At 37.3% G+C, this 21,347-nt stretch overlaps 3 protein-coding genes and 1 long non-coding RNA gene across 6 annotated transcripts; 2 read left to right on the forward strand and 2 right to left on the reverse strand.

The window, feature by feature from the left end:
* The first annotated feature begins 1,692 nt into the window (after window positions 1-1,692).
* LOC116919675 lies at window positions 1,693-8,053 on the forward strand. Of its 2 annotated transcripts, none has more exons than XM_032925689.2 (6): window positions 1,693-1,912; window positions 5,257-5,824; window positions 5,889-6,477; window positions 6,541-6,725; window positions 6,787-7,176; window positions 7,234-8,053. In XM_032925689.2, the coding sequence occupies exons 1-6, from the start codon at window positions 1,887-1,889 to the stop codon at window positions 7,510-7,512; spliced, it is 2,037 nt and encodes a 678-aa protein (XP_032781580.2). In that variant the 5' UTR covers window positions 1,693-1,886; the 3' UTR covers window positions 7,513-8,053. The 2 variants fall into 2 exon arrangements, with proteins under 2 accessions (XP_032781580.2, XP_032781581.2); XM_032925690.2 differs by lacking the exon at window positions 1,693-1,912 and adding an exon at window positions 4,674-5,059.
* Window positions 2,109-4,423, reverse strand: LOC116919676 (DNA-directed RNA polymerase III subunit RPC3). 2 transcript variants are annotated; one of them, XM_032925691.2, is made up of 8 exons: window positions 4,112-4,423; window positions 3,923-4,050; window positions 3,730-3,860; window positions 3,397-3,673; window positions 2,957-3,325; window positions 2,682-2,874; window positions 2,455-2,625; window positions 2,109-2,370 (listed from the first exon to the last, which is right to left on the reverse strand). In XM_032925691.2, the coding sequence occupies exons 1-8, from the start codon at window positions 4,268-4,270 to the stop codon at window positions 2,227-2,229; spliced, it is 1,572 nt and encodes a 523-aa protein (XP_032781582.2). In that variant the 5' UTR covers window positions 4,271-4,423; the 3' UTR covers window positions 2,109-2,226. The 2 variants fall into 2 exon arrangements, with proteins under 2 accessions (XP_032781582.2, XP_032781584.2); XM_032925693.2 differs by having other exon boundaries at window positions 2,455-2,622; window positions 4,112-4,421.
* A 1,626-nt stretch (window positions 8,054-9,679) lies between the features above and the next one.
* LOC116935181 lies at window positions 9,680-17,345 on the forward strand. Its single transcript, XR_006644522.1, has 7 exons — window positions 9,680-10,349; window positions 14,745-14,886; window positions 14,973-15,118; window positions 15,178-15,307; window positions 16,970-17,002; window positions 17,081-17,179; window positions 17,240-17,345. It is a non-coding gene; the product is annotated as an uncharacterized LOC116935181 (long non-coding RNA).
* A 13-nt stretch (window positions 17,346-17,358) lies between these two features.
* On the reverse strand, window positions 17,359-20,349 carry LOC123470750 (putative N-acetylated-alpha-linked acidic dipeptidase). Its single transcript, XM_045171501.1, has 9 exons — window positions 20,308-20,349; window positions 18,916-19,003; window positions 18,616-18,859; window positions 18,453-18,543; window positions 18,282-18,386; window positions 18,081-18,222; window positions 17,934-18,018; window positions 17,778-17,870; window positions 17,359-17,709 (listed from the first exon to the last, which is right to left on the reverse strand). Exons 1-6 carry the CDS (start codon window positions 20,332-20,334, stop codon window positions 18,190-18,192), a joined length of 588 nt encoding a protein of 195 aa, XP_045027436.1. The 5' UTR covers window positions 20,335-20,349; the 3' UTR covers window positions 17,359-17,709; window positions 17,778-17,870; window positions 17,934-18,018; window positions 18,081-18,189.
* Between the last annotated feature and the right edge of the window lie 998 nt (window positions 20,350-21,347).

Consider the following 21,347-nt stretch of genomic DNA (forward strand, 5'->3'; position numbering starts at 1 on the left):
AGTCTATGGACTCCGTTGGTGGTCTCGTGCTCCTTTCAGGTAAGTTCCACTCACATTATACAGTCACCCACAACGATTCGTGATTTCCATGATTCCTGTCATCAGCTCACAAACGCGGGTGTGAATTGCTCAATTTCAGGGTCTTTTCAGCGTTAAAGACACGGTAATTTCAAACAATTTCATGGCGCTGGTAGACTCTCCCGTAACCGACAAACTCGTAATCAACACAACATCGTCATTTTCAAAATTTAGCAAGTATAGACTATATGGGTTCGTCATTGGTTTTAAAGGACAGCCTTTACGCGGAAATAATTTGATAGTTTTCTTCTCGTGCAACATCGGAGGTGGTACATAATTTCGAATTGCTAAAAATTCGCAAAGTCAAGAACCAACAAATAACAATAGACGATCCAGTTGGCCAATTTGACCCAAAGTCCAGAAAAGGTATCGGTAGTCCACGAATGTTGTTCAAATTCCTTAAGCGCAATGAAGAGTTATTGCTGCCGATAAGGCAAACACAAGGATCTTTCACGCTGTTTTGCATCCACTGCCAGCGTTTTTCGCCGTTTGCCAGATGGTGTTTTGAATAAATTATTGGCATCTTCCGCCCAACTGAAAAACTATACATCCATCTGGGGGGCATGGTATAGTCTAAATATTTCCTTAGCGATTTATCACTGCATGCCGGATTCAACTAGTTCGCCGTTCGAAAACACCAAAATTTCTGGAATCGGGTACTTATATAATTTGAAATTTAAGCCTGCCATAATTTTATAAAATAAAAGCTGTGGGACGTTCAATGGCGCCAAGATGAACGTTGAAGCGGACGTATTAGCAGCTATTAGTGCCCTACACGTGATCGTACAGATTCGGATGACTCTGCAAGGATATCTGAACGAACATCGCCAATTATAACTCTTCCTAAATAGCGTCGTTTTATAATTCTGGAGTATTAGTTATCGTCGCCAGTAGATAATAATGAACGTCCGCCACAGATGGGTCAAAAAACGCATTTAACTCATCCTATTTTTATAATCTAAATTTTTTTCATTTCGTTGTTTCATTTTTATTCTATAGTTCTTGTGACGTATCACAATTTCAGAAGCCGAATGTAATTTTTGCTAAATTATAGACATTGTAGATGCCTCATCCGGGATGAACGAGGATCACGGGAGGATGCATTTATTTCGAAAAAGAAGCATATTGTACGCATTAATGAGGAAATGCGTTTGTGCTGCGCATGTGTTTCGTCCTAATACGAGAAATCGTTCGATAACACTCGGAATGTTGGTTCGTCTAAATCCCTTGTTATAAAAATAAATCGCATTGATTTCTAATATTGTTTGTCGTTTTCTGTATTAAAGATGAAAACAGCTCATCTTGATGGTCATCGCTCGATGAGTACGCGATGAACTGGATGCATTTTAATTATAAACGAATAAAGCAATCAAACGAACGTTACATATTTGCTTCATTAAAAAAAAAAACAATTGAATTTTTTGTTTGTTCATTAGGTAAACATTGTTGCCTATCATGTGCTATCCGTTTAACGTTTTTCATAATTGGCGCCGAAAACAAATGGCAAGGCTGTTAATCACTTGCATGAATGAAAAGGAAAAGGCGCCAGACGTCTGTATAAAGAGATCCGCATAGACAGTCAAGGGCATGACTAGTATGTCCACGTGAAGTGTTTTTTTTTCCTACCTCAGACAGTCTAGGGCCTCCCCAAAGTAATTAGCAAGTTTAACGGTACAATTATCACACGTGTGGGTATCCTGTGATCTTATTGGTGTCTTTTGTCGGTCAGTTCCTCCTCCTCTTCTATTCGTGCCAGCAAGAGTGCTACGCCCAACACACTGTGAAAAGTTTACCCTTTAACTGATTTGATGGCAATGTCAACGAATTCCAGTAGGTAAGTTTTATGGTACCTGATGGTTTTCTTCATTTCGATGTGGACACTCACAACGCGCTATATGCTACAACATGATATGTTAGCTCATTTTTAAGTGTAAAGAATCTTGGGCTACCGAATGCAAAACCCATTGATTGATTTAGATTCAAGAAATCATAGAAAATTTCGTCTTAGAGTCTTAGATAAATGAAAGAACTGAGGTTTCTGATCCGATTTATTTTTTCGGAAGTTTCCTGATCAATGATTCAACTTTGTTAACTTCACATCCAAAAAAATCATACTCAATAACGTTAAGATTCGTAAGTTAGGCCACATTAGGTCATTGATGAGAATTTCAAATAGCTTTCCAAAATAAGGATTGTGTCGTCTGCTTGAGTTTGCCCCAACGTTAAGTGATCATTCATGGAGTGAATTCTAGCCACTAAAGATTTTTCGGCGGCAGTCATGGAATCAGATAACTGCGTAAAAACAAAATCGTGGTAATATAAGATTCAGGATGTTGTTAGAAATCGAGTATGTGTCCCGAGATGGACGGTACTTACGTATGCTAGTTCATCTTCTGGTAATCCTTCGCCGCGCAGAGTTTCCAGCAAAGTTTCCAACCTGGCATGCTTATCCAGCAAACGTTTGTTATCAGTCAAGTCATGCATTTGACGAACCATGGCGTTAAACAATCCTTTATAACTCGCTTCTAACGCTGTACGGGCAACCTGCTCAACAAAACAGGCTTGTCATTTGGCGAATATTGTGTTGCACTTGTTATGCAAACCTGAGGCAAGTCGACGTGAAACAAAATGAAGGACTTGACTGGTGCAAAGTTGGATGTGCCTTTCTTCAGTTCCTTGATTTGGAGAAAGTTGTGCTCCAGCAGTTTGTAAGTAAACATTTTTGCTTCCTTAGCTGGGATCATTGCAATGTTCTGCATCTGATCTTGTTCCATAAACTTTTGAATCCTCGTCAACCTAAGAGAGTCGAGGAGAGAGAGAAGTTTAATTGATTTAGCAGGTTCCTCGGAATGCCGTACTATTAGAATTGTAAACCCACCTAAACAATCGTAGAGCTTTGGAGCCGAACCGTTCCAACACAATAGAGTCCAAGGTGGCACACGCCAAATTTTCAAAAACTGTTGAGTAGTTGAGTACAAACTGGCCACCACCTGCATCACCCACTTTGATGATTAAACTAGATGTATCCTCATACAGAACCCTTAAGTACTGTTCAAAATGTTCCAACAAGACAGGACTGCTGCCTTCATTCTTTCTAACAGCATCCTTAATGACGTTGAACGACAAAGCATTTGTGGTAGGCGAATCAGGGTTGCTACATTCACGCCAGAGTTTCAGGATCAAATGGTACAATTCACCAGCCGTTGCATCAACTCTTCTGGCGGCAGCGTTGACAAGGATCACGTTTCTTGGAAAATGAGAAAATCACAAATAAATAATAAAAAAAAATCTAAACAAGGGAGCAGAGCAGATTTTTACCTCAGTTCAACATCAAACCTCTCGTGATTTACACGCCAGATTACTTCACTGTCACCATGTTCGCCTAGTTGAGTTGCATTTTCTTTCAGCAATTTAGCTATTGGTCCTATCTCCAAGTGTGGGACTGTAAATTTTTCTTTCTCCTCAACTTCAAGTGTAGGCACTTTTTGTATGTTTGCATTATCAGCTAGCTTTGGACACCTAATGATGAAATTATCTTGGGCAAGCTTGAGAAAACTTTTGTGGAGAGCGGAAGGGTCTGAAAATTCACTGTCATCTGTAAGGAATCCAGAATAAGTGAATTATGATTTGTGTTAATACAGGCTCTACTACCATTAGCTTCCTTGAGCCTATTTGCAGATTGAAAAATAACATTAGAAGCACTGGCTTGGCCAAGATTCAGCAATATCTCCAGTAGAATTTCTTCCGAAGTGCCATAAATCCTCTTGATCATGTATAGATATCTTGTAAAAAAAAATATGCTTTCAAAACCACTGAGGTTAAATGCCAAAAGATATGCTGTTACTTTGGATATCTAAGGAGGCAGTAGACATTATGATGGATTATTGAGTATTCAGCTATATTGTTATTCCGCTCACTTGCTTCAAACTTGACTAGATTGTGCTGAATCATAACAGCCAGGGCTTTCTTGACCTATAGAGAATATGAGACATTGCATTAAACATCAGTTTATTGTAGCTAAGTCAAATCATACTTCGGCGATAGATAACCCGGTTGCACAAGGAATGTCGAATAATGGACGATGGCCTCGCCGGAGCAAGTAAGCCCCCACTTGGCCAACGATTTCCCCAAAGTAATGATTCAACAATTGGCAGCATACTTGACTAAAGTGACCTAACGTAAAGGGTGGCATTCTTTCCCAAAAGTTTTACTTCAATGTTTAGCTTTATTCCATGTAATGTAGACAGGAACATGTGTTCTGCTCGACATTAAACTTGTACGTTTGAAAATGAGTCGGTCACAACATTCGTCTGCAGCCAGCAACCAGCTGATAATTGGTAAAACAAGACGTTGCCAAGCGATATTCTACCGAATTTATAAATGATTTTATTATACCCAGGAGTTAACTCATTGAACTTTCATTGCCATCCATTACCCGCGCTTCCCACATTCCGTTATCAATAAAAGACCTTGTACCATAAAGTTTAATTTTACGGTCTAACACTAGAAGGCAAGGTCAGCGAGGGAAACAACCCCTTTTCTATGAGGAAAATCGGCACGTGGCTACACTACGGGCAACCAAAATAGAAACCTTCAAAGCCCTAACTGCACATAGCTATACATTCTCCAAGGTATACTCGTGCAAATTTACCTTGGAATACTTACAAATGCGGCTACATATAGCCGTAGGATATGGGAAGAAGAATTTGCGTGTGCCCTTTAATATTGTGTTTGAAGCGTTTGGCACGGGAAGTGGACTCGAGAGCGGCTTAGTGCAACAAACTTAAAGTGCAACATTTTGGGCTTCGGCCACAGTGAAGTGCAATATCTGTGCTTCACGGTGTGCAATGCAAGTGCAACTGTGACATTTGGCCGAAATTTAATCAAACTTCTTCCAACCAAATGTATGTTTTTAACAAAGCTTATCTCGTGATGCAAAACATGCCGCTGTCGAGTTCAAAACACAGCCTTAAGCAAGAAGGTATTGTTTTGATTATCATCTCTGCGTTGTGCAACACAAGTTATTTGTTGGATGTTTTGGGCATTGAGTTCATGCATCGACAAAACTTGGAAGCCGGTCTATTTTTTTCTGTGAAACATTTCGATTTCTTATCTTTTGTTTATCAAATTTCAAGTTTGTCAAACCGAAAACTTAATCACTCTTTTTTATCTCCGCAGTTTGAGGGCAAGGCCGGTCATCGCATCCAGATTTATAAGTGACAGCCGTGAACACAAATCTTCCTTAAACCAAGATTTAGAAGGTGTCTGTGAAGGCGGCTGGGCCATGAGACCTAAGTCACCGTCGTCGAAAAGTCCACCTACCTCCATAACACCGTCACTATCGGAAGAAGCATCTGCACCCGGAATAGATGACGAAAAGAAGAGCGATATGTTAAACATCTACCTTTGTATCGTCGACGCTTTGTTAAGAGCAGCCGATATCGAACAAGCGCATCAGCTAGCTCGCAGTGAGCTTGCCCTAAAACTAAATCAACGCGATGCAATTGAAAGCCAAGATATGCGATCTCGACTACTCAAACATTTTCAAACGCAGGGAAAAGAAGCCAGAGATCTGGTCGGCCTTTTCCGCCTTCTCGATGTAGTACTGGACGACAATATGGATCTCGTTGAAATCGCGTGTAGAGATGAAGATGGAAGTGAATGTTTTGATAACCGAATCTTCCCGGTTCTTGTGAATCGTTGCCCAGGTCTTCGGAAACTCCATCTTCGTTGTGCAAATGGCCTGGTAAGCGGTTTAAAGCAATCGATTGTTAAATGCTTCATTTATTTGTGGAAATGTTGTGTTTCAGGCAGATGATTGGCCAGAAACTCTTGGTTTTTATATTAGCCAGTTCGGTTTTCTAACAACTTTACATTTGGATAAAGTGCCCATCCAGTGCAAAACCATAATCTACATATTGGGAAAGTCCTGTCCGCAATTAAGTTTCCTTAGACTTGGTTTCGACAATTTGCCTCTCACCACAGACGAATTTCTGGGCATCTTTTATTCTGGTGATTTGGATACCCTGAAAAATGTCGCCCCAGATGTTCCATCAACCGAATTCCTTGATACTCCGGCTATCAATCCGCAAAAGGCTTATCATCATTGTTTTGTGCCACCTCATCTCCTGCATTCGTTTTGCCAAACATTGGAAGAAATACGCATTAATTATTTTAAAAGCGACGATCCATCGGTTATCGCATTCATACTGCGCCATCTCCCACGTCTACAAAAGCTTGAAACGTCCGATTTTGAGTTCAAAGATTACAGTGCTAGTATTCGTGCATTGTGGGATATACAAGAAGGGCCATGCCAAGAAGCAGCTACTTCAACCATTCAAAACGGGAAAGCGTCTTCATGCTCGACTTCCGATTCTATTGTTTTGGCCAAATATGACGGTGACTGCCCTATCTGTTATTTCACTGCTGGACAAAATAACTGTTCTTTTCAAACTATTATAGGGAAGTTGGCTTTGACGAATCTTTTCGCCGAGGGCGATAAGGATTACTTGACGTTTAAAAGCGTTTGCGATCTATGTCCCCGTCTTCAGAAACTCCATCTCTTGGAGGCAAGCGTTTGTGACACTAACGGAACTGAAACTACTGAAGTATCAGAAATAGCCAATGACTTCAAAAAATTAACTCAGGTATTTTTTCATAATCATTTACCTGATTCAATTAATGGGAAATTGCTGTTGCGTTATTCAGCTGCGCGTTTTAACTTGCACGGAAAGCGACGGTCCACTATGCTGTACCATCACACAAGCCACTGCATCGTTTCTGACTACACTTGAAGTGATCCTGGACGGCGTTTTCATTCCAAAGTTTGATTTTCTTTTATCGTGCACTAACCTCAAAGTGCTGAAGCTTTCTACCGAGTTTCATCCACCACTCAAAAGCTACTTTGGTGCGGAAACTAAGATGAATTTGAATGCTGAAATGTTTTTACCGAAGCTGGAAGAAGTGCAATTGGATTTCTGCATGAACTCTGAACTCGAAGAACTCTTCCTCACAAAGTCTACGCTGAAACATGTTGACATTCTCTGCTTACATCATTTAGGGCAGACGGATGAACAATTTTTTGAACTTTTCCTTCAGGTACGTGACAATGTAATCCTATTTTGGAGCTGCTTTATTAATTGCTTTTATTTACAGTGGCCCGAACTAGTCAGCTTCAAATATAAAATGCCAAGGAAATTCACTGTCGATATGGGCCTGAAAATTTTGTCGCATCTTCCAAAGTTGCGTTCTCTTTCCCTTTTCAAGGATATTAAATATCGCTGTTCTGGTGATTTTAATCTACTTAAGAAAACATGTCGACAGCGCAACGTTAAACTCGACTTGCATTTGTTCGTTGACACCTATCTGTGCATCGACGGGGACGTTAACGGCGATCGGGTGTCAACCTCAGATGAAAGCGAGACGGACCCTTAGCGACGGACACTGCCATAATGCCCTATATATACCCAAACTGTAAAAGAAATCGATTCTCTTTATCTTTACTTATAGTTGTAGGTTACTTGTATAGTGTACAGCAGTTAACTTCGCAAGTGTTTTTCTTCTTTCTTTTTCTTTTGCATTTATCTACAACTCACACGAGTTCTTTTTCATCAATATTCCATTCCCCCCATTTCAGTGTTTTAACGTTTTAAGCGTTTGTTTTCGTAAATTTATCTCACGTCTTTATGCTGTGTGAATCTTTTGTAGGCCATGCCCGTATAACGGTCTTGTTTGTTGTTAATTGCTTGCACTGAACTATCACATATCACACCTTTTCTTAGTCGAATAGGCGGCTAAAGCAAAAACCTATTGCCAATCGTCCATCGACTGCCTTTTAAACTGGGCGCAGATATTATATTTTTGTCATGTAACTGTGATCGTGTATATTAACCATAATGATTGAAGGATTGGATAATTCTTCTCAAGTTCATTGATGACTGTGCTGGAATAAAATAAACTAGTCTTGCAATCTAAAGTCGTTATGGAAATGCCATTTGGTCACTCCTTGGTTTTAAACACATTCTTTGTAATCCCCGTGGCCATATGCCAAGCGGATTCTCATTAAGCGGACTCGGAAGTAATCCATGTTCAAATATTCCCAATTTCACTTAACTGACATTATGTATTTTAATTATCAGCTCATTGAAAGAGTAACGGCAATTTCCCGATTGGGATTTTATAAAAATTCATTTTCCTCATCATTCATCACAACCGACCCCATGTTTTTTCTAAGATTTCTCCCTATACATGGCGCCATTTTCGCGGAGGGTACCTGCATTAACCTTTTCTTCATTTTCCCACCTTCCATGTTAGGACGCGGACATAGGTGTCGTTTTGTAGCACATAATTGTTCAGGGCATTGGCGTGTTCCCGAAATTTTGGGCTAAACGGTAAAAGATGGCCGAGCAATCTAGACAGCCAACTTGAATTTTCGCTATGATTTTCTAAATCGACTTTCCTATTTGGTCGGGCTTAATTTTTATGTCTTAAAATTAGCAAAAAAATTTTACCTCTTAGAATTCGCTAAAAATTTCCCGTAATGATTAAAATTAACGCTGAATACGGGAAAAATATTAGTTTTCTCATCAAGACAGTTGTTTTTCAAATAAATGGGACCAAGGTTCTTGGCTAGCGCGGAAGCAATGCTGCTCAGTTTACCAGGTTTATTTTAAAAACTATAACCCTAACGTTAAAAACAACTTTGGGATCGTGATTGTGGTTTAATTACGAATCGAACTCATGTATTTTTAACTAAATCTAAAATTTAGCCAAAAATGAAAAAGTGGGAAGGCTATAGCCTTCTCATTTTCGCCAAAATCTGCAAAAATCGAAATCTCTAAGAATAAAAAAAAAAAAAAAAAAAAAACGCAATCGTCATACTCAAAATTCAACGCTAATTCCGGCTGAAATATTAGATTTTCCACGAATTTATTTTTTACGAGTTTTTTAATAAAACGGAATCGTAGTAGTTATATTGCAAAAGCCTTTTAAATTGCATTTACCAGAAAGGCAGAAATATAGAAGTCCCACATGAAAACAAAGTGCAATTTTGTAATCCTCGTTGAACTTTGAATCTAAATCATGTATAGTATTCTATATTATTGAGTATTTTAAAAGAAAATAAATGGGACCAATGCAACGCTGGCGCGCCAGTACTGCCGCTCCATTTTCTACGTTTATTTAAAAAAACGTTAGGCCTCACGTTAAAAACAACTTGCGTATCGTGATTGCGGTTTAATTACAAATCGAAATCATGTATTTTTAACTAGATCTAAAATTTAGCTAAAAATGAAAAAGTGGGAAGGCCATAGGCTTCTCATTTTCGTCAAAATCTGCACAAATTTAAAACTCTAAAATTTAAATAAAAACGCACACATTTTACACAAAACTCAACGCTGATTGTGGCTGGAATATTAGTTTTTCTATTTTAATAATCTTGTTTTGAGATTTCGCTGCCATCTAGTGAAGATTCTTTGGACTTAATTAAAATCTTTCTGTATAGGCTGGTTCATAAAAAAAGAAGTATTTAAAAGGTGGTTGGGTAAAATAACCAGGTTGGTCGCAATTATTCAGTTTCATTGTCAAGTAGCCGTCGGCTACTTCATCAAGGGGCGGCAGTTCGTACGGTCAATAAGGTTAGATGAAAAATACAAGTAGCCGATAAGCAGCATCTAGTTAAACGCAACACGCAGCAGATAAACGTCATCTAGTTGATACGCACCAGTAGATAAGGATGAATGTCTTTTGTATATACTTCTTGATTTTATAGTTTATAATCCTTTTTAAACCAAATTTTATTTATTTCCTTTCTCTTTAGCATTATTAGCCTCGGACAAGTCAATTTTAATATATTGTTATATAATATATATAATAATGGATGAATTAGGAGACCACAATAGTTGGCTCTTAATTAGTAAACGTCATCTGAACGATAGCGGTCAACTAGACGATAAGTATACGTGGCCATATAGGAAAAAGTACTGGTGAAGCTTTGCCATCAACATCATCTAGATGTGCGCGACCATGTGATAATAACACATGTTGAGTTTCAGCCTTGAAATATATTAGTCAGATACAAATTTATTAATAATTTATTTATATGAACATATATACCCATGTATACATTGGCTGACTCTGCCTACCTATGCATACAAAGTCAGCCGATGGTTACCGTCATGGTTTAGTTTCGGCCATCATGGTTACACCAAAGCCCCTTTGGTGAAATCATGGGAATCACAAATCATCGTGAGAATTCACTTGAAAGATTTTATGTAAGAGAACCCAAACAGGGCACTATTTGTTCTGTACTTATTTCCAAACATTACTGTCATACAGACTTGCCACGATCGCGCTCAAAAATTGATCGCGATCCCGATCACGATCAAAAAATTGATCGCCGATCCGATCGTTTGAGATTGATCGGCGATCGGATCGGCGATCAAAAAAAAATGATTTGATCGGCGATCAATTTTCCGATCAAACTTTTCGCCATCTAACGGTAGAATTTTCAGACACGGTAAAACTAATAGATTCTTTTGCCATGGTAAAGCTACACTCATTTACTGTAAATGACACTGACCGACAGGATTCAGCCGTCATGCGTCAGTCTTTATCATATCAATAAGCTTACTTTTTAAATTATAATCATTGTAGGTTGAGCTTCCTTTACAGCTGTGGTCTTGGCAAGTGTTCCTTTAATCGCACAATTATTGTCTCTGCAAAACTCATTGTCCTTTCTAGTCTTACTACGTTTACTGGAAGACAGTGCAGTGGTACTTTCCATTTCCATCAAGCTTTGATAAAGGTATTTGCTTTAGCTACCATGAGTTACCTTTGACAATGGCTTACTTTTTAAATAATAATCATTGTAGGTTGTGCACTTTTGCTACCTTAACAGCTGTGGTCTTGGCAACTGTTCCTTGAATCGCACAAGTATTATTGCTGCAAGACTCATTGTTTTTCTAGTCTTACTACGTTTACTGAAAGACAGTGCAGTGGTACTTTTCATTTCCATTGATAAAGGTATTTGCTTTAGCTACCATGAGTTACCTTTGACAATGGCTTACTTTTTAAATAATAATCATTGTAGGTTGTGCACTTTTGCTACCTTAACAGCTGTGGTCTTGGCAACTGTTCCTTGAATCGCACAAGTATTATTGCTGCAAGACTCATTGTTTTTCTAGTCTTACTACGTTTACTGAAAGACAGTGCAGTGGTACTTTTCATTTCCATTGATAAAGGTATTTGCTTTAGCTACCATCAGTTATCTTTTACATTGGCCTTCTTTTTAAATAATAATCATTGTAGGTTGTGCACTTTTGCTTCCTTGTTAAGGAAGAATCGTGAATCGCACAAGTATTATTGCTGCAAGACTCATTGTCCTTTCTATCTAACTACGTTTACTGAACATCTTTAGGATGTCAGACTGTGGCTCCCTAGAAAATGTGGACCCTAACGAGAGCATTTCTGGAAATAATAGGTAGGACAATTGTAAACAATGGTCTATTGTACTTAGCGTAGAATACAGTTATTTATTTTCACGGTACTGCCGTCATTTACTTTATATTAGATCCAAGTAACACTTTTTCTATGATTTGTATTATTTATAGTTCTAATGAGAAAAAACTTGAGCTGCCAAGTGAATTCTTCGAACTGTTGGGAGACGCAGAAGGCAAAAAAGCCCGGCTGTACAGGTGCTTATTTGAAGGATGTAAAATGAAGGTTAAGAAGGACGGCACTCAAAAACCACTGATAGTCTTCAACGATACTAGATTTAACGCCAAAAGACACTATTTGGTAGGTAGTAATTTTTATATTTAAGTTCACGTGAATAATTGAAAACATAATCTTTAGTCCCACGATCCCAACAATTCGCTTGGCCATAAAGATAGCCTAAATGGAGAAAAGCTGTGGACAAATTGAAAGAAAGTTCCGATACTCATCATATAACTACTAGACCATCTGTCCAGCGTCTTTCCTCTCAAACAGACTTAGATAATTGGGTTATGGTAATAAATACATTTAATTACAAACAAAACATTTTTCAGTAGTTGAATTTTTCTTATAGAATTTTCTGATCGTGGACGTTTTGCCTATGCATGTTGTCGAGAAGGCTGGTTTTAAAACACTGGTTTCAAGTTTAGCACCACATTTGCAATTGCGTGGAAGAACCTTCTTCACAAACATGTTAGAAACAAAATATGAAGAGAGAAAACTCCAACTGAAAGCTGCATTGTCGCGTTGCACAGATGCAGCTACAACTGTTGATGCGTGGACATGTAGGAGGAGGTCTTACCTCGGGGAAACAATACACTGGTATAGCAGTGACAGCTTGAAGAGAAAAAGTGCATGCCTTGCAACTCGGCGTATTGTTGGTCGCCATACATTTGACGTCTTATGCAAAATTATAGAATCCGTGCATGAGGAATTCCAAGTTAAGGACAAGTTACGCGGTGCAACAACCGATAATGGATCTAATTTCATTAAGTGCTTCAGAGAAAAAGGTGCTACTTCATCACTCCCAGACTACGATTCTATGATGCAAGAAGAAGAAGACGCATATCTTGGTATTGAATCTGACGTCGAGGAGATGCTCTACTTTGAAATAGGAGAAATCCTGGACGATCCTGTAGTGAACACAAGTGCCCTTTTGCCCGAGACTGTTACCTTGCCAGTTCACCGGCGCTGCGCTTGCCACCTTTTAAGCCTCGTTTCCAAAGTTGACGTCCAAAAAATTCAAGATTTTACGTTCCAGCAATTACGAATGAGTGCCATGGAAAAACTTCAAAAAATTTGGAACAAGCAAAATTCAAGCTCGTTGAATTCGGACACTATTTTTCATCACTTGGGTAGACTCCTGGTTTTAAAAAACGACACCCGTTGGAATTCGGAATACTCTGCCATCTGCAGTTTTGTTCGACTTCTTAGAAAAAAAAACCGTGGGATGAAAAAATTATTTGAAGAATTTGGCATAAATACTATTACTCCAAATGAAGAACAGTATCTCAAAGAATTTGTTACAGTTATGAAATCTGTAGCAGAAGCGCTTGACATCCTTCAAGCTGAAAAAAATGTGGGAATGGGTTTTTTATTGCCCACTATTTCAGTTTAAAAAAATAATTTGAAGCTTCTGAAAGATGATTCCTCAATTATTTATTGTCAGCCTTTGATCACCAGCCTGTTGGATGCCATCCACTTTCGGTATTCTGTTTACTGTTTTATTGAAGTCCATTGTAATAACTATGCTTACTTTCTCAGGTTTGAGAAAATGTTCTCTGATAACGAGTTGCGATTGGCTACAATTTCCAATCCCATGTTCAAGCTGTCGTGGCTGGAAAGCGAGGATGATATTAGGCGCGCCAAATCGTTGCTCAAGTGTGAATATCAACGTTTACAGGGCGTTATGGAGATGTCAGATTCGTAAGTCATTCAATTTGGATATAGTCATCATAGTTATATAGTCATTATAGTTAAATATAAATGGAATGCAAAAGTAATTATCATTCGAAATGTGTTTTTTAGCTCAGAGGAAAGCAGCGATGGGACATCGTCGTCTCGTTCTGACCCTAGTCCACCCAAACGAGCAAAGAAGGACTTCTTCTCATCTATAACAAAAAAATTAAATAAACAACAAACAGAGGATGAAGTGGAAAAATATTTAAAATTTTGCAATAATTTGGAACAGTTGGAGGATTACCCCACAATGTCAGTAATTTACAAGTAAGTTCCCAGTATTATATTCATTGGTATAGAAAAGTTAAATAATAGTAATATAGTCAAATAAGTAATTTGGTATTTAGTAAAATGGGTAATATGGTATCTGGTTAAATAAGTAATATAGATCTAGTCAAATAAGTAATATAGTATCCAGTCAAATAAGTAATATAATACCTAGTCAAATGAGTAATATGGTATGTAGTCAAATATGTAATAAAGTATCTAGAATCTAGTCAAATATGTAATATAGTATCTAGTCAAATGAATAAAATAGTTGCTAGTCAAATAAGTAATGTAGTGTCTAGTCAAATGAGTAATACAGTATCTAGTAAAATAATAATGAAGTATCTATAGTCAGAAGATAGTATAAAGTAAAATGAGTAACGTAGAATATTGTCAAATAATAAAATATTATATCAATATTTCCAGGCGTTATAACGTAACACTTCCATCTTCCGCAGCAGTTGAGAGGCTCTTCAGCCAGGGTGGTCTAATTTATTCACCAAAGCGCTTAAAATTAACTGACCGACATTTCGAGATCTTGTTGTTTTTAAAAGTAAATTCTTCTGTATTTAACGAATGGTAATCATCAAGCAGTATTCTAACTCAATTTTATATTTGAAATAAAGTAAACTAAATACACGACATGTAAATAAATTGATTTGTACCTCATTTCTGAACTATATCGTACTAAAACATAAAAAGTTACAGGTTCACAAAAATTCTACTGTATTCTCTATTATTCCAAAAAAATCACTGCATCATGAATCAGTGTGAATGATGCACACTAGATGTCGCCCAGAAATGATCGGAAAAAAAGATCGGCAAAATTTGATCGGCGATCCGATCAAACACAGATTGATCGGATCGACCGATCCGATCAATCTCTAATGATCGGATCGCCGATCAAGATCCAAAAATTGATCGGAGTGGCAAGTCTGCTGTCATAGGACATATAATGAAGTGGAGTTTATCCCTGTGCCAAATCTCAATTTGATCCTTGGTCCGAATGGAACAGGAAAGTCTACTATCGTTTCTGCCATATGCCTTGGAATGGCTGGGAAACCAAGTACCATAGCTAGAGCTAGTAATGTAAGCATCTGTCATAGTTGTTTGTTGATTTGAAAATCACTTGTTGCACACTAGCATGCGGTTGTTTGTGAAAATGCAACTTGCAGGCTATGTGCGTCACGGAGCCAATAAAGCCACAATTAGCATAGAACTTCATAATCCTGATGGCCCAAATTTTTCTGTTGCAAGAGAAATAACATCAGAAAACAAGTCCACATGAAAATTCCAAGATAAGGCTGTCAGTAGTGCTCAAGTAAGAAAAAAGTAAGAAATTGTTCACTAAACAATTTTTTAGAATATTTTACTATGCAGATTGAACAAATTATTCACAAACTTCATATTCAAGTTGATAACCATTGTCAGTTCTTACCCCAAGAGCAAGTTCAGAACTTTTCGCGTATGAAAGACAAGCAACTTTTGATTGGCACGATGAAAGTAGTTGGTACGTTTTTCTGCTTGTTTTAATTTCTAAAGCTATCCGTTTTGTCAAGTTATAACTGAGAACGTTTCTGAGTCTAGCCCCACATAACACAAGGCAGTCCGTCGGATGTCCGACAGATGTCGGGGTCGGATGTTGAGTACATCTTTTTGATATCCTCCGGACAGCCCGATAACCGATTTGGATGTCCTACGGATGTATTTTTTTTTGGTTTTGACCGCCCTAAACAGCGCCGTCAGACATTCTAAGGATATCCGAACGGGCTTTCATTTGGCTATAAATATGACATGTATTGGACATCTATTCATGAAAAAACATTAGGCTATTAGTATAGTCATTTTAGCTTTTGTACCTCAAACAATTAGTAATGAGAAATTTTATTAATGAGCACTATTTAGACATACTTTTTACGTAAGTGTGTAAAAAAATTCAAAAATCGTACGTAGGGATCACATATAAATTTTCAATTAAAAATTAGAAAATAAGAAATGGGGGTGTAATTTTAAATTTTTTTTTGTTTTTATTACATGTAATCAAACTGTATGTGTTAATAAACGTGTGTTTCTAATTTAAATGTTTTTTGTGTAGATTTACTATTTTTGTTTTAATTTTAAAGTTACTTTTTTTTCAAACTCCAACTATCGATACCTAACCAAACCCAGCTGTAGTACATCGATACCATTCTTTTCTCAATCATTCCGCGCAGTCACTGTCTAAACAACAACAACAAGGTTAGGTATCGATAGTTTGGTTAGGTATCGATAGTTGGAGTTTGAAAAAAAAGTAATGGCGAGAAGAAAAGATCTCCCTTGCTGTTTCCAAAATCGGCCGCTAGATGGCGTGGCGAAATGACGTCTGTCAATGGCGAAAATCTTCAGAAAATGAAGAAAAATTTTCAAGATTTTCATTTGCCAATATCTCTGCTAATAACCGTTTAAAATAAAAACGGGGCGAGATGTCTCTGGAGGGGGCAAAATCTTTCATTCTAAAAAATTAGATTTTTTTTTAAAGGTCTGGTTTGCCCGAAAACTGATGTCAAAAATCAGAAAAAACACTACAATTTCTGGGGGGGTCCCTTAGTTTTTATTAAATAATTTAAAAACTATGCTAGCTACAACATTGCGGATTTCACCATTGTGTTTTCCGCAAAATTCCGCACAAAATGGTTTATACGGGGACTGGCTGCAATGCCTTCGTCACCCTTTTCCGAAAATCGTAAACCCCCAAAACCCCCAATTTTGGCCTGATTGAGTGGTGGACTCAGTGTTAAAAAACACACCACCCTGGGGGTTGCAAAAATGTCCCGACCTGTAACTTGCCTTAAAGCGTAATACCTTAAGGCACCTTTTTAAAATGTCTAGACTTACCCAACCCTACCCTGTGGTGTCCATCACCCCGTCTACCCTCCCCCTTAAAGAAAAACAAACAAAAAACCTTAAAGAAAAACAAACAAAAAACCCACTACCCCGCCAATAGGTGGCTTCAAAAAATTAAATCGGTGTTCGGATTTTTGTGCAGGATACTGTACATAGATATCTAACGGATATTCGGCCATGATTCGGACATCCGACGGCAGAAATGTGCTATATGGGGCTAAACACTCTTGTATTTTTAATAATGATAAATTGAGCTTGAAACAGGCTGACGAAATCTAAATTCTTACAGGCGGATGTTATGGCTTCTACCGACAGAATTAAAGTACAAGCTCATCACATTTTTTCAAAGTTATTTCTTATGTAGACTACCTGTATTCATGGTTTGATGTTATGCCTCCAGATTACGTCATTCATCATTGAAATATCAAAGATGGACAAGAACGGAGATCGACAGAGTTTGTACGGGTTACTGCCTTTATCGAAGAGACTTATTATTCCGGTACTGACTTCAGAATCTCGAACAACGCACTTTTTGAATTCACAAATTGAAATGTCTTAGACGATGGAGATTATTTTCACGTACCTGATCATCATCTACCAATTCAAAGCTGCTGCCCACTAATTACAGTACTCAACGTTCCCAGTATATCACTGAAACAACTATCAAGTCGTCATTGCTTGAGATTTGAAATTGTTGTTTCAATATATTGCACGTTTGAAGTGGCTTGTTAAAGTGAACCAATTATCGGACAGAAATGTGTTATGCGAAATCAGAAAGCAAAGATTATACAACCAAATAGAGTAAAACGAAAATGTGTGATCGTGGTGGGGATCTAGAATCCCTTTCGAAGAGAGTCAGCTGCAGCACCGATTAAGAAAGAAATTGCAGAAAGGTGTTGTTTGATTTGACGCCAAGTGCCGGGCTGTTCGGCTTCCGTTTGGTTGCCAACAGTTTTGAACAGATCCACCAGGCCAGCAAAAGTATCACTGGAGTATTTATCCACAGAACTAGGAGCGAACACGATGTGACTGAAATTAAAGCAAAATGCTGATTTAGCTTGAAAATTGGAGTTCGTAAACTTCCTATAAACGAATACTTGAATTCAGGACGCCCGGGAAGGCCATGAGGATCGACGAATCCTCTTTCAAGCTACATCAACTGGTCATTGATTTTACGAACGGCTAAAGGACTGGGTAAAGCTATTTCATTACTCTCAAGATCGTTATGAACATGTTAACTTGATTTCAATTACTTGGTAATGTCCAAACGTGGTATTATGTTGTCGGTAAAATACTCAGTAGCGTTCCGGAAATGAGCAACTGCTTTTCTAAAATGTTCTGGAAAGAGAAGGCCAGTTATACGACAGATTTTAGAAAATTACTTTAGTTAAAGGGCAGACCAAAAGTTGCTCCGTTCGTGACTGCCACGTCCTTATACCGTGACTCAATTTTAGCGATATCTTGTTCCAGAAAACTGGCGTAACTCGGTACGTCAAACGGAAGAATAACTTATTCACTGAGACTCAAAGTCAATTCAGCCATCTGTTACAATAGAAATTTGTAAGTCAAAATTGTGTTTTATACAAAACGAGCCAACAAACCAGTCGAGCAACAGCAAGGTGATATTTGAATCCGGGATCCATTAAGTTAGCCACCGTATGATAAGTCTCGTAAAGAGTGTGGTAAAGAGGGTAAGATCCTGCTTTCTGTTCCACGAGAAAATAAATTCGATTGACACTTAACTATTTGATATGTATCAAGTAAAACTATACCTCTTGATAATCGTAGTAAACGTCGATCGATGGGACGCCGAGAACATGACTGAAGACGGTGTAATCACTACCACTTCCTAAATTACCAATGCTGCAATCGTTCGTCCATAAAAATTAAGTATCGTGTTGTAGCTTTGATGTAAACTTTCAACGTTACTCTTACCGTGGTTGGGTAGGATTTCTCGGATCCGGATTGGCCGCCAACCAAGTGTCAAAAACTGTTTTACGTCCGGCTTCCACCTCTACTGGATTAGGATTGGGTACCATTTTGGCCGCTTCTCTGATTACTGAGTACAGCGAAGGTACTGTTTGACTCGGTAACAGGAACCCAACTAATCTCGCCAGTGTAGCGATTTGGGTCTGATCCACCAAATGTAATTTCTCCGCCCTCGGTGGCATCAGGATTCCTTTCAGAAAATTTGTAATATCGAAATTCGAAACTAAAGGAAAAATAAAAATATACCTGCTAATCCAGAAGTAAAAACTGGCTCTTCTACCAATCCTTGTTCAATCATGTTGTTGAAAACTGGAGGAACCCCGTTAGCAGAAATCTTCGGATACGATATTCCCAAGATACCCCCAGCCAAAAATCTGAGACAATTAATTGTACAAGTTTACAATGAATCGCATACTAGTATAATTAATGATATATTAGCCTGATTTTATCATACTAGTTTGTATTAAGTATGATCATAAAGTAACAATATGCAATTTAATACATGCTAATAAAACAGAAGCAATTAATTATGCTAGTTTTCAATAAATCGCATACTATCAAAATTAATTATTTGTTACTTTACAAACTGGTAATAAAATGTGATAAAAAAGTAATATTATGCAGTTTGATACAAGGCGAAGGCAATTATTGCTTAATGTATATATTATTAGAAGTCAATTATTATGAGTTATATTATAGTTTTCAATAGATCGTGTTTCACACCGATGAAACAAAAGTTAACATAGTGCATAGATGTGATTAGTGCGTAAAATTTTGGAAAATTATTATATGACTGTTAAAAAGGATATAATTCTTTCGGGGTTAGCAACCCAGGAATAATGAGAAAAAGCAAAATTTTTACATTTTCCCAAATTTTTGGGGGTGTTTATACCATTCATTATATTATCAAATAATATCCCATAATTTTTTTGGACTTGTGAACGCCTGAACCGAATAAACGAGATTATACCCCGAATATTTTATGGACTTGGAAAGTTGGGAAGAACCAATTTTTCAGGGTATTTTTATTTTGTTTAGCCACTTCTATTCCAAGTATCCACATAAATACGAAAGTTTAACTTTATAATGTCGATTTATCTGTTTCAAATTATTATGTTAATTCAATTAAGTTAAGTTATCATTATAAATTTCACAAAATCAATTTTTATGAATTGTTGATGTTCGAAAACCAAATTCTATCACGTAAAATCAAATGTTTCCAAATATTAAAAAAATCTCCAAAATTTTTCTATCACCTAAAGCACTTGAATCGAATTTGGATAGATATTTCTTGAGTCCATTACTATCGAAGGTGGCACAGTTGGTAGCACGTACGGCTACCGAAATATAGTTCCGTAGTTCGATACGCATAGAGTACAATTCTTCCATGTTTCAATTTATTATTTTACTTATGCTAGTATACCACAAGTGGGACACAATTCATTATTCTTTTTATCTAAAAATTATATTTTAGACTTTAGTATGATTCAATACATAATTTATATCGTCCTAAAGTGTGCTAATATATACACAATATTAAAACATGCATTTAATTGTGTCGGATTTTTGCCTGGGCCGATAATGATTAATTATAAATTTGATAGATCTATAAAAAAAAGAATTAGAATAAAAACTTACCAACCGAACACGACACTCGGACACCATGACGCTACACTGTAAACAGTAAAAAAACGTTGACAATTTTCAAATTTTTACAATTTTGTAGCGTTGCTTTTTTTTATTGTTAAAAATTTCAAATTGTCTGATGGAGTGGGATTAATTCCTTAGGGAGAACATCTGTACAATACCCTTTTTTCAAAATAGAGATGGCCCATTTTGTTCACCAAATAGGCATAGTCCCTGGGGAAACTAATTGATCAACAGAACACATTGCAAAATCATTTGCTGTTGTGTTCTTTGATGTAAAGACGTTTCTTGTGCTAGTGCTCCAATTTAAAATGGCTGAAGATGCTGATTACGAAGTAGAGGCGATCATCGATCGAGGGTAAGTTTTTTTTTATTTAAATTTTTTTTGCCTAGATTTAAATTACTGTAAGGGAAATTATTATGATAGTTTTTTAAGATTTTAAGTTAAATTAAAAAAGAAGTTAAGTTAAATCAAATGAAACTATTTGATGTCTACAGCTTTTGTTAGCTGTTTTAGTTTTATACATATTTATGGTGTATTATATTAGTAGATAACATAGCAGTTTGTCACATATAAAAGGGGAGTCTATACATCGATGATTCCGATTTACGATTCGCACCTTTTTATTGGCCCATCATGATCGTTATAGATTTTAAAATCTTTTTTGTTTGTTTTAAAATGTTTAACAGCATTCGTTTTCCATTTTGTTTCTTGCCCTCGTTGCAATTGCAGTTGAATGTATCCGTTAGATTGCTAGAGGCGTTTCACCTGCGATGCAAGTGGCAATTACACGAAAGACGTGATCGATACACGCATAATATATACGTTCATTAAATACGCGATGATGATGACACGTGACCGGATTTTCAAATAACCCCCACAATTGGTTTGTTTCCAGCTTCATTTTCACCACACGTCGATGGCGATTGCGTCATCGAAAAAGTTCATACACAAGAAAAATGGCATCAAGCCGGTAGGACGTCGGAATGAAACCGTCATCCATATCGGTCCCTTCTAATTTATGTTTGAA

The sequence above is a fragment of the Daphnia magna genome, linkage group LG3, assembly GCF_020631705.1.
Source record: "Daphnia magna isolate NIES linkage group LG3, ASM2063170v1.1, whole genome shotgun sequence".
Taxonomy (NCBI): domain Eukaryota; kingdom Metazoa; phylum Arthropoda; class Branchiopoda; order Diplostraca; family Daphniidae; genus Daphnia; species Daphnia magna.